The sequence below is a fragment of the Erythrolamprus reginae genome, chromosome Z, assembly GCF_031021105.1.
Source record: "Erythrolamprus reginae isolate rEryReg1 chromosome Z, rEryReg1.hap1, whole genome shotgun sequence".
Taxonomy (NCBI): Eukaryota; Metazoa; Chordata; class Lepidosauria; order Squamata; family Dipsadidae; genus Erythrolamprus; species Erythrolamprus reginae.
The window spans coordinates 121,688,424-121,701,820 of record NC_091963.1 but is presented as its reverse complement, the minus strand read 5'-3'; the positions used below and the strand labels follow the sequence as shown (position 1 = coordinate 121,701,820).

The following is a 13,397-nucleotide window of genomic DNA, read 5'->3' as shown; positions in this document are numbered from 1 at the left end:
GTCAGGAAGAAAGAATTAGAAGAAGGAGTCAATAAATCAAAAAAAGGAAAAAGAAAAGGAACAGAATCCAATCGTGAATTAAGGAGCAGTAAAAGAATGAAATAACTAGATTACAAAATGATCCAGAGAATGTGAAAATAAAAGAAGAGAAGGAATTGTTAAAACAAAAAATAAATCTTTTGGTACAAGAGGAAATAGCCCAAAATATTAAATTAGAAAAACAAAATTACTTCAAACAGGCCGACAAACCCGGTAGGTGGTTATCATATAAATTGAAAAAAGAAAGAGAAAAAAGATCTCTACAACAATTGGAGGATGAATTGGGGAATAAACAATTTGATTTAGAGGGGGAAAAGTATTGTTATTTTTTAAAAAAAACTATATAAAAGAGATTAAATCGATGAAGAAGATATACAAATATATTTAAACCAGTCCAAATTACCAGAAATATCAGAAACCAGTTTAGACAGGAAGGAAGATATATCAATGATAGAATTAGAAAATGCAATCAAGAAAAAAAACAATAGCAAAACTCCAGGGACTGATGGGATCCCAGCTGAATTTGGAAAAATACTGTAGTTTTTCAGTCCAAATTAATGGTGATGATTAAAAAAAAAAAACTGTGTTGCCTTGGCCAGGAATCGAACCCCAGCCTCCAGCAAGAGAGGCAAAAAAATCTACCACTGAACCACCAAAGTTCTCCTAGTAAAGTATTGTTCCCATCCAGTACTGTAAGCTGAGAGCTTTACTTACTTTTTTCCCCTTCCCTAAAAGTTTTCTTTCCACTCTTCAGTTTTTCCCAATTCAGCCTAATGATCAAGTCTTCTCAAACTCCATGCCTGCCTCTAATTGCAACGTTTCACAAAGGGGAGGCACTTTTAAAATAGGGGTGAACTTCAACTCCCAGAATTTACCAACCGCCCCACCCACCCCTAAAAATGCAAAGCAAAACTGGCTGTAGGGAATTCTGGGAGTTGAAGTCCATCCCACTTAAAGGGGCCAAGTTTAAAAAAAATAAAATCCCAAACCCTGCCTTTAATTGGCCGGGTGGTGGTGGGGCTTCTTACACTGCTTTGCGGGGGATGGCAAAAGACCCCCCCAGCTCTTTGGGGGCAAAAAGGAACCTTCCCTACATGCCCATGGAAATAATAAATGATGATGATCGTGATGATGATGATGATGATGATGATATTAATAATAATAAATAAAATAAAAAATTAAAATAATAATACTTACATTGATTATCATGTCCATATTAGCTTTCTGCAATAATAGAATTGATCATTTCTTTTGTGACACCTTCCCAATTATAGAATTATTTTGTAGGACACATATGCTTTCAAAATTTTTCTTTATGTTTTAAGCTCAATATTTACTTTTCCACTATCTATATTAACTCTAACATCTTACACATTTATCATTGTAGCCATAATATAGGGAAACAAAAAGCATTTTCCACTTGTTCTTCTCATCTCTTAGTAGTGATAATTTTTTATGGAACTCTGATGAGTATATATGTAGTACCCAATACTAAAAAATTGTATGGTCTTCGTAAAGTATTCTCTGTAATCTACACCATAATAACCCCCATACTTAATCTTATTATATATAGTTTAAGAAATAAGGAAGTGAAGGATTCTTTGAGAAAACTGTTATATTTTGTTCAAGTTTAGAAAAATATAAAAATCCAAGTATGTTCCTGTTTTATATTTTTAAATGAAATACTTTATTTTCTTCTCACAGTTTAGAGAATGTTTCATTTATTAATTGTTCTGTCTTCAAAATCAGTTCTATAGAAAAATATTTAATCAGAAAAAAATTAATTTACTTGGATGTTACTTTGGAGATTTTTGAATTTTCCCATTTGCATTTCTTCATTCATTTGTTTGATTAAATATGTTTAATTAATCCCCCAGTGTTGAAAACTTAGTATTTATCATAGGGTCTGTTTGAACCTGTATGGGGATCAATCTTCACTGTTTGTGAACATTTTATCTACTTGAGAAGTTTATATCTCTAAATATAGGTTTTGAATCTGACATTGAAAGAAGTATAGGTTAAGTTGTAAATTATATTTTTCTTCACATGTAATATGTTATATATTATAGATTCAAAGAGGGAAGAGAATAATTACTTACAGTTTATACTTATGAGTATAAAGATTAAAACATGTTGATTTGACCATATTTCTAATCTGCCATATATTTTTAACAGCTTTACCATTTAAGTTTACTTTATTAAACACACATGGAGCTGGATTTCAGGTATTTATTTTCCATCCCTATAGACTGTTATGTACAATATTAAGATGTGAAACAAACAGCTTCATGCAATAAGAAAAAAATAACATTAAAATGGTCTCATGCAAGGTTATGGCAGGATATAGTAATAAATTCTAGGCTTTTTTAATGGGAAAACAAAAGTGAATTCCAGAGCTGTTATTATATTGTAGAATGGGAAGTCAGAAAAGACAACTTATTTTTGAATTATTGCCAATAAAAATATATGATTACAGTATACGTAGGTAATCTATATCTTTTTACATCTTTAATATACATTATTTGACTAGTATCACTGAATAAAATACATGATAATAATGATGAAGATGGCTGCTGAGAAGTATTTATTTATTGTATTTATTTATTTATTTAGTTTATATTTGTCAAACAATTATAGGATGGTAATTTGTATAAATACAATATTAAAAAAGTAATGAAAAAAAGTAATGGTAGAAGACAATAGAACAGTAGGCACAATGGTGCGCTTATGCATGCCCCTTACAGATCTCTTAGAAAGGGAGAGAGGTCAATTGTAGATAATCTAAGGTTTTGGGGTTAGGAGTAGAAACCACAGAGTCAGGTAGTCAATTAAGAGATTTTCTTTCTCTTATTCACGAGCTGTTGTGTTTGCTGCCACAGCTGGTTCTTTGACAGTTTTGTCCCCTGAAAGGGGGAATCTTGAAGACTGTTCCTTGTGGCAGCAGCTGAAATGTCAATTGGTGTTTATATCTCTTTCCACCAGAACATTAGTATAAGCATGCCTAGGATTATTTTTTAAGGATGCGGAGGAAGACAACAAAATGTTTTCAGCTGGAATTCCTTAATTTAAATAAGGAACTGCCATGTCATTGTATCAGTTTTATGCCATGAGTGACAATGGTTCTTATAACTGTTGTTAAAAGTTTGCATATATGAGAAGCATAGCTAGAATTTGAAGAATGATGATATTATTAAGATGAATAAATCTTTCATTCTAAGACGAAAAATCCTAGATATAGCAGATAACTGTAATGGAGATTGCCATTCAACTGCTGACCATATTATTAAGTGCATATATTCTTTCACATTCATATTCTATATATACAATTATATACTGAATACTTTTAGATCTTGAATCAGTTCTTTAGGAGGAATCTTTGTTTTCTATAGGCTCTGCAGCTCCTTGATAAAATCTAGAAAACAACCCATAGAAGACAGAGAAGACAATAATCGAACAGTAATAAAGGAATTCATCCTTTTGGGATTTGGAAATATTTCTGATTTTCACATTCTTATTTTTCTGGTGTTTCTAGTTATCTATCTTGTGACAATGCTAGGGAATTTTCTTATTATTGTCTTAATTGTAGCTGACCATCACCTTCACACTCCAATGTACTTATTCCTGATAAATTTGTCTTGCTTAGAAGCCTGCTATATTTCAACAATTTTCCCCAGAATGCTTGACAGCTTCATAACTGGAAATCAATTGATGCCATTAAATTCCTGTTTCATACAGTTATATTTCTTTGGGGGATTGGCTACAGCAGAGTGCTATTTACTTGCTGCCATGTCTTATGATAGATATTTAGCAATATGCAAACCACTGCATTATGTCACTATTATGAGTACGAAAACCTGTTTGCAGTTAGCAGGTTGCTCTTGGATTATTGGGTTTCTTGTAAACTCTGTGCCTACCTATTTAATAAAACAGTTAATATTTTGTGGACCTAATGTAATTGATCACTTTTTCTGTGATTTTACACCATTACTACAAGCATCCTGTAGCAACACCATGAAAATCCAACTTCTAATATTTATTCTGTCAGCTCTGTTTGGATTACTTCCTTTTCTTTTAACTCTTGTTTCTTATGGCTACATAGTAAAAACAATTTTAAGGATCCCATCCACCTTAGGAAGGAAGAAAACATTTTCTACTTGCTCATCTCATCTCACTGTGGTTACTCTCTTTTATGGAACTATAGTGATAGTATATGTGTTGCCAAAAACCAGAACCCTTAGGAATCTTAATAAGATCTGCTCTGTGTTCTATACCATTTTGACTCCCTTAATAAATCCTTTTGTATATAGTTTGAGGAATAAAGATATAAAATTAGCTTTGAGGAAAGCTATCAATCATTTTTCTGTTGGACTGTAAGCAACTGTCTATCCTACTTGCCACTCAATCCTTTTTTTAATGGTACAACAGATATAATCCTAATGTTTCTTTTTTACTAGCACCATGTATATAAAGATTACTATATCTCTGTATACCAATACATATTTGAAAAAACAAATAAATAAAATAATAAAATAAATATTTGGTTTGGTTTCTGATAGTTGTCTTAAGAGATGAGTCTGAATTTACAGTTGGTGATGAAGAAATGACATGAGAAAGGTATCATCTGATTAACTTGAATCCTGTTGATTCATAGTATCAAGGGTTTCAATTTGCTTGTTTTTATAAACACTTATAATGATAAAAATAATAGTTATGCACTAAGATTTAGAATACCTTTTGTACATTATTCTGAGTGATGACTCACTAAGACCACCTCCACTTTACAACCATTTCTATCAGCTTGGAGTCTTTGAAAGCAGCTTGAATACCACCTGTATTGAACCCTGAATAGAGAACGTACAGAGAATACCAATCCATATTCAGTGCTCACCTCCTCAGCTCACAAAAATACTAGCCATATACTTGTAAGCTATATAATACATCATAAAATGTAATAAGTATTTTTTTTAAAAAAAATCTGTAAAATAAATTGAAAAAAACCTTGTTTTATTAATAAAAGAAGTAAAACCTGATTTCTCTTGCTCTACACATACTTTATTAAAGAGTGGCCCTGCCATCAAAATAAAATGAGAGGGAGAGGGGCAGGATCTGGTGGCCGTGGCAGCAGGAACCTTTCCTCTCCCTTGGAAAGGTTCCGAATCTGCACTGCTTGGGGGTCCTGGCCCTTTTGGAGCAAACCGGATCCTTCCTGAAGGGAAGATGATACATAGGATGCTTCCTGGGGTCTGGTAGAGGCTGGCATGCCCCACTAGACAAATTGGCCTAGTCTCGCATCAGCTATGGTGTGAAGCCGTGCAGGCACGATTTGATTACAACAGAGCTAAAACAGGCCAAAATGGAGGCAGGAAGCAGCTATTTTTGCAACAAGGCAAAGGGCGATACCATCAGTTTTGTCTATTCCGCGAATAGATACCAGTTCTTAAATTGTGTGATGAGACCCCATCTTTTTATTCTTTCCATGAAAGCTTATTAGAAATAAGGAACTGTAATACTTGAACTAATCCTGAATTCGTCATAAATTTTGGTCTCTTGTGCTATAAGCAAGTGAAACATTGATATTTAAACAGAAGCCAATATAATGAGATGTCTTATGGATGCACAAGATTTCTAAGAAAGTCTTGATCACATTTCTGATATTCTATATGTCATGCATACATTTTATTGCCTTTTAAATTGAAGAGATGACAAGGGCATTGCATGAATTTTACACAACTGCCTTCTCACTTATCACAAATCTTCATGATCCTAGAGGAGTGATGCCAGGAGTGTGTTTTAACTTACCCCACTGGCGGTTCATATCCTCCCATCCCACATGGCCATACATGAACAGTGCTGAAAAATGGCAAAAAAAATCCAAAAAAAGGGGAAAAAAGCTGAAAACACAATGGTGACCTATGTGCTCTGCTGAAAACTCAGCTTCTGTGCATGTGCAGAAGGAAAAAACCCTGGAAAAATTATTTTTTAAAAAAACATGATGGCATTCATGGACAGGAACCAGCAGAACTGGTTCCATAACATCACTATGATGTCACCGTTTTGCTACTGGTTCTATAGTACTAGTGAAAACCGGGAGGAACCCACCTCTGAGTGATATCATACACAAAGAGTGAATACAACCAAACACTTGATTTCATATTTAGGGATTATACTGTTGCAGTATAGGCAGTAGGGCAGACTCATTTCTCTGGCTAAAGTTTGCCTCTGCAAATATTCACCTGGAAACTGTGTTCAGATTAACTGTTCCCTACTAGGTAAAGTGATGGTTATTATTATTATTATTATTATTATTATTATTATTATTATTATTATTATTATTATTATTTATTGGATTTGTATGCCGCCCCTCTCCGCAAACTCGGGGCGGCTAACAACAGCAGTAAAACAGTACAACAAAATCCAATACTAAAAAAGCAGTTAAAAACCCATTATATAAAGACCAATCATACATACAAACATACCATACATAAAATTGTGAAGGCCTAGGGGGAAAGTGTATCTTAGTTCCCCGATGCCTGGCGGCAGAGGTGGGTTTTAAGCAGCTTACAAAAGGCAAGGAGGGTGGGGGCAATTCTAATCTCTGGGGGGAGTTGGTTCCAGAGGGTTGGGGCCGCCACAGAGAAGGCTCTTCCTCTGGGCCCCACCAAGCAGCATTGTTTGGTTGACGGGACCTGGAGAAGACCCACTCTGTGGGACCTAACCGGTAGCTGGGATTTGTGTAGCAGAAGGCGGTCCTTGAGATAATCTGGTCCGGTGCCATGAAGGGCTTTATAGGTCATAACCAACACTTTGAATTGTGACCAGAAACTGATCGGCAACCAATGCAGACTGCGGAGTGTTGGTGTAACATGGGCATATTTGGGGAAGCCCATGACTGCTCTCGCAGCTGCATTCTTTTGTTAACATAGTATCAAGTGTCTTTTGATGTATTGGTGAATCTAACTATTCTGTTTTGCTTCTGTCATACATTTATCAGATTTCATACTAAATTATTAAATCTAATATTGTCTACTAGTTTGAGGTTACAAATTTACCATTGGGCTGTTTGTGAAAATAGTCGTTATTTGCCAATTATACATTCAAAATTACAATAGTGTTGGAAAAGAAGACTGAAGAATGGTCTTTGAAGTTGCAGCCATTTCAATAGCCCTGCTGTTAGTGATCGTGTTTTAAGAACTGGATCATAATTGTGCATTATGTATTTATAATGGCTACAGTGTGCTGTAGTCACAAGATCACCATTTGTGACTTCAAGAGGCAACAAGCAAAATAAACGGGGAAGCCAACAGTACTTTACTGGTCATAGTCACTGACTATAGATGATTTGCTAATATCCATAACCAGAACTTAAGTGGTAAATCAGACATGGACACATAATTTTTCCCTTTACGTGACACAGTTGACAGTGCTGATTGCAGTTGGTAAGTGAGAATTACATGTAATTATCACTAAGGCCATATGAATGTGAATTATCATGGTTGATACCATACCAGAGGGACCTTCATTATACATTTCAGCAAATATCATGTTGAAAGTTGACTATGCAATGTTGTGCTTTTATTGCTTTATTTAAAACATGGATACAGATTGTTTTCAATAGTAAACTAATGAAGAAGCTTTACAGATATTTTATGAGATATAAAATAAAAATAATACTGAAAAAATAATTACAAATGAAAAAACGGAAGCAAAGAAAAATATGATAAGATATAGTTTAATGAACTTTTCTTATCAAATGATCTTTACAATTAAGTCCAGGTTTCACAATTATGATATAACACTTTGGGGGGAAAATGCAACCCAGTAATCCTGCACCAGAGGCCAAGATACAAAATATTTCTACAGCAACCATGTATTTTCCTTTGGTGCTTAAATAAGTGGGAACAAAGGAAACCCAAACACTACAAAATACCAACAAACTGAATGTAATGAATTTGGTCTCATTAAAGCTATCAGGCAGGTTCCTTGCAAAAAAAGCTACAATAAAACTAACAAAGGCTAAGCAGCCCATATAACTAAGGACACAATAAAACATGGCAACTGATCCTTCACTGCATTTAACTGTGACTTTTGTCTTCTGGGATGTGAGATCCAAATCTGGAAAGGGAGGACTAGTTGATAGCCAGGCAACACAGATTACAAATTGTCCAAGGAAGCAGAAAAGCATAATAGAGTTAACCACTTTTTTCTTCAGCCAGTTTCTCATCTTGCTTCCTGGCTGTATAGCTTTGAAAACTAAAATGACTGTGATGGTTTTGGCCAGTACAGAGGAAATGGCAGCAGAGAAAATGAGGCCAAACATTATTTGTTGAAAAAGACAGGTCACTCTCCTTGGCTTTCCAATAAAAAGCAAGGAGGAAAGGAAACAAAGAAGAAGCAAAAACAGCAGGGCATATGTGATGTTCCGGTTGTTGGCTTTGACAAGGGGAGTTTTCCTATGTTTAATAAAGGTAATGAGTATAAGAACTGTGATGAAAGACAAAATGAGAGAGGAGGAAGCTAGCAGAATTCCCAAAGTCTCAGTATAAGAGAGAAAGTCTATTGATTTTAGAATACATTGATCTTGTCCTTGATTGGAATACTCATCATCTAGACATTGACTGCAATATTCTGCATCTGTGGGAGCAGGGAGAGAGGGGGGGAGGGAGGGATGGACAGAGGGGCAGAGAAGAGAGAGACAGAGAATAGTATTTAAAATTATTTCCCAGTCTATTTCACAAATAAATAGATATGGAGGATTGCAAACAATATAGTTCCACATTTTGTAGTAGTTTTCATAAATTGTTGAAATTTGAGCTTGTTGCAAGTAGTCAATACTTTAATATCTTAATTTTAATTTCAGGTCTGCCATTTATATTCTAAAAATTGAATCCTAACTAAAAGTGCACAGTAAAATTACATGCAGATGTGGATGGTGAAAAATGAACCCAATGGGTTTACCTGAAGTTCAGAAACAAAGTTCCAATCAGTACGTTGTGCCACTTTTCGCCTTTCCCAGGCTTCAGAAAAGCCTCCTGAAGCCTGGAGAGGGTGGAAATAGCCTAATGGCACAACCAGAAGCCTGCCATCCACAGGCTCTGGAGGCTTTCCTGAAGCTTAGAGAGGGCGAAAATGCCACCAGCCTCCTGAGGGAAATCAGCTGGCCAGCATGAACATGCATACTGAAGCTGACATAAGGCAATGCCTACCTTGCCATCACTGCCTTAGGGTATTTATTCATTTTGCTTCAATTCAAGGTAGATGTTATGTATGCATTTAACTATGTTTGTTCTATTCTTAACTGTGAGACCTTTTTATATTTTCTTTCCATATGTACCTGTTGTGTTAGAAATCAGGTCCTCAGGGCATGGAATACAATCATAACAGCAAACAGGTTCCCCCTGTCGAAGCTGTCTGTAGTTTCCAGTTTGGCAATTTTCAGTGCAAGAAGAATGGGGCTTTGTCTAAATAAAAAAGGTAAGCTATTAATTTTTAATAACAAATCTTCTCAATGTCTTTTGATCTCAAACCTGATTTTCAGATGTCTGCAACTCAGATGTAATTATAAATAGACCTTGCTTAATGATAAGCATTTTCCAACTTATGGTAGCTCTTCCCAGAGCCAGCCTGTTGCCCCCACAAGGTCCTCATTTTACCCACCTCGGAAGGATGGAAGGCTGAGTCAACCTTGATCTGGTGATGAGATTTGAACCGCTGACCTACAGATCTACAGTCAGCTTCAGTGGCCTGCAGTACAGCAATCTAGCTGCTGCGCCACCCCAGCTTATGATCTTTTTCATAAATTCCTATGGAACACCAAATACAAGCTGAACAAACAAGACCTTATAGACAACCCCCACTGCGTAAAAGAACTTGCCTTCTACAACTTTGTTAACAATAAACTCAAAAACTCTAGACCCATCCCACCCCTTAAAGGACCAAACAACATAGACCATAATGATGAATCATTCAAAGCCAACCTCTTTAACACCTTCTTCAGCTCAGTCTTTGTTAACAACAATGGCTCATGCCCAACATTTCCTAATCGCACCACAAATAACCTCAATGATCTTACACAATTTGGTTTTACAGAAGATAATGTTAGAAAGGCATTACACAACCTAAAACCATCTTTATCTATTGGATCAGATGGACTATGTGCATACTTTTTAAAAAAGCTCTCCTCTACCTTGGCTAAACCTCTGAGCATATTTTTTAATAAATCCTTCAGTACTAGCTCCCTACCCACACTATGGTCACTTGCCACAGTCATCCCTATCTTCGAAAAAGGAGATCCAAGCAACGTTGAAAATTACAGACCTATCTCCTTGTGTTGTGTCACCTGCAAAGTTATGGAATCAATAATAAACCAATCCATTACACTCCACCTTGAAGCTACCGTATTTTCGCTCCATAAGACGCAGTTTTTTTCCTCCCAAAGTAGGAAGAAAAATCAGCCCCGTCTTATGGAGCGAAGATGCAGGCAGGGAGGGGGGGAGGCTGCGAACTCGGAAGCGCCATCCCACCGGCTGGCTGGCTAGCTGCTGCCTGGCCCCCTCCCTCCCGGAGGAGGGTCTCCCTCCGCACCACCAGCGGCGCTCCCCCCGCCAGCCAGCCAGCCAAGCCCCGCGCCCGCCAGAACCGGCTCCTCGCTCTCCCCCCGCCGCCCGCCGCATTTGCAGGAGGTGGGGAGGGTCGGGCAGCCCACCAAGGCCAGGAGGGATGCCGCTGCCCCCCCTCCCTCTCTCCGCCGAGAGGAAATACCGGCAAAGGTTTTTCTCAGCGGAGGTCTTCAATGTCGGGGGCGCACGGGCGGTTGCGCGCGCTCCCTATCTCCCTGCTAGCCCACTCGGAATATTCAAAATAAGAAAAGCCTTTGCCGGCGAAGGTTTTTCTTATTTTGAATATTCCGAGTGGGCTAGCAGGGAGATAGGGAGCGCGCGCAACCGCACGAGCGCCCCCGACATTGAATATCACCTTCGCCGGCCCCGCCTCTCCTGCAACCCCCTTGCTGAGAGCCCGAGGCGAAAGTGCTCTCGGCAAAGGTGAGGCGGGCAGGGCGTGCGCACGTCACTGCTGAGAAGAACAGAGAGAGAACGAGAGTGAGTGAGAGCAACAGACAGCAATATAGAGAGAAAGTGAGAAAGAGAGAGTGAGAGAAAGGGGGGGAGAGAAAGAGGTAGCAAGAGAGAGAGAACAAGAGAAAGAAAGAGCGTGAGAAAGAAAAAAGAGAGAAAGAGTGATAGAGAAAGCAAAAGAGACAGAAAGAAAACAAGAGAGAGAAAGTGAGAAGAAGAGAGAGAAAGAGGGGGAGAGAGAGAGAAAGAGAGAGGGGGAGAGAGAGAAAGAGAGGGAGAGGGAGAAAGAGAGTGGGAGAGGGGGGAGAGAGAGAAAGAGGGGGAGAGAGAGAGAAAGAGAGAGGGGGAGAGAGAGAAAGAGAGGGAGAGGGAGAAAGAGTGGGAGAGGGGGGAGAGAGAGAAAAAGAGGGAGAGAGAGAAAGAGAGAGGGAAAGGGGGGAGAGGGGGGAGAGAAAGAGAGAGGGAGAGGGGGAGAGATAGCAAGAGAGAGAGAGAAAGAGAGAGGGAAAGGGAGAGAGAGGGGGGAGAGAAAGAGAGAGGGAGGGAGAGAGAGGAAATAAAGAAAGAGGAGAGAGAGAAAGGAAGAGAAAGAAAGAAAGAGGGATAGAAAGAGAGAGAGAGTGAGAGATGCTCAGTGAGCCTTTCTTTGAAGTTGCCTTTCTTTCTTTCTCTTTTTCTTTCTTTTTCTCTCTTGCTCTCTTGCTCTTTCATTCTTTTTTCTTTCTCTTGCTTTCTTTCTTTCTCTTGCTTTCTCTCCTTCCTTCCCTCCTTCCATTTCTTTCATTCCCCCTCTCTATTTTTATTTCTCTTTCATTTTCTTTCTTTCTCTCTTTCTTGCTCTTTTTCTTTCTCTCTTTTACCTTCCCTTCCTCTATTTCTTCTTTTCTTTCTCCTTCCTACCTTCTTCCCTCCCTCCCTCCCTTCAGTCCTTCCTCTCTTACTCTCCCCTTTCATAAGTTTCCTTGCTTCCTTCCTCTGTTCCTATCCCTTCCCCCTTTCTTTCTTTCTTTCTTTCTTTCTTTCTTTCTTTCTTTCTTTCTTTCTTTCCTTCCTTTCCTCCCTCCATTTCTTGCTTTCCTTTTCCTTCCTCCCTTCTTTCCTCCCTCACTCCCTTCTTTCACTCCTTCCTCTCTTCCTCTCCCCTTTTTGGCTCAAAATATTTTTTTTCTATTTTCCTCCTCTAAAATCTTGGTGCGTCTTATCAGCAGGTGCGTCTTATAGAGCGAAAAATACGGTAATAACCTACTTTTCAATAAACAATTTGGTTTCAGAAAAAATATATCCTGTAATCTACAACTCTTACACTGTAAAAACATTTGGACCGCTCAACTTGACCAAGGTAATCCAATTGATGCGATCTATATCGACTTTTGCAAAACCTGTGACTCAGTTGTCCATGACAAACTTCTTCTGAAACTCAAATCCTTCGGCATCTCTGAACTACTACACAATTGGTTAACAGCATTCCTATCTAACAGACAACAAGTGGTCAAAATAGGAAGTGCCACTTCTCTTCCTGCTCCTGTTAACAGTGGTGTCCCTCAAGGTAGTGTTTTAGGACCCACACTATTGCAGAAATCCAGCTTATTGTTGAACCATGTAAAATAAAGAAAGAATTAAAATTTAGTATTTAAATTAAAAGGGGAACTAAAATCTCACCTGATTGAACCAGTTATTCCATACAATTGCATTATCTTTAAGAGTGAATACCAAATTTTTCAGACTCTGCTGCTCCACCCTTCCAACTTTTTCCTGAGAAAAAGATTCATTTGGGAAGACAATGCAATTCACAATGTCATAGCCACCTGTAGATTCTTGGTCCTCATTAAAATAAATTTCATCGCCAGCGCTATTGTTAAATCGAATAGTTTTCAAAACATGATGAAGCTAGATGAAGAGAGATTTAGTTTTACAGTACTTAAACTATGATGAATATTCTTAGCATGTTTTGCAAATTAATACTCTGAAAAATAACAATGAACATCCATTCCTTTGATACACCCTTTTGTGGAAGCGGGGCTTGGAAATCTCTGATGATTTTAAGAGCTATCCGGTAGAAGTTTATTCTACCAAAATGCTCATATATGTTAGATTGGTCTTAACAAAAAAGACAGATTAAGCATATTCATTAAGTCATTTAATATGATGACAAAAAAAATGAATCCTGCATTGGGTCAGTCATCTCAGGCCAACAAGGACTGAGTCAGATATAAGACTTCCTGAGCATCTGTCAACAAATGGACAGTGCAGAAGCTTCTGTACATGCACAGGAGGGTTTTTTGCTAG

At 37.8% G+C, this 13,397-nt stretch overlaps 1 protein-coding gene across 1 annotated transcript; it reads left to right on the top strand.

Moving 5' to 3' along the window:
- The first annotated feature begins 3,825 nt into the window (after window positions 1-3,825).
- LOC139153946 (olfactory receptor 11L1-like) lies at window positions 3,826-4,413 on the top strand. The gene has a single exon (XM_070728371.1). The coding sequence runs from the start codon at window positions 3,826-3,828 to the stop codon at window positions 4,411-4,413; it is 588 nt and encodes a 195-aa protein (XP_070584472.1).
- The last annotated feature ends 8,984 nt before the right edge of the window (window positions 4,414-13,397 follow it).

Excerpts from the sequence above, each read along its gene's own strand:
- LOC139153946 (XM_070728371.1), top strand. The coding sequence starts at position 3,826 with ATGTCTTATGATAGATATTTAGCAATATGCAAACCACTGCATTATGTC.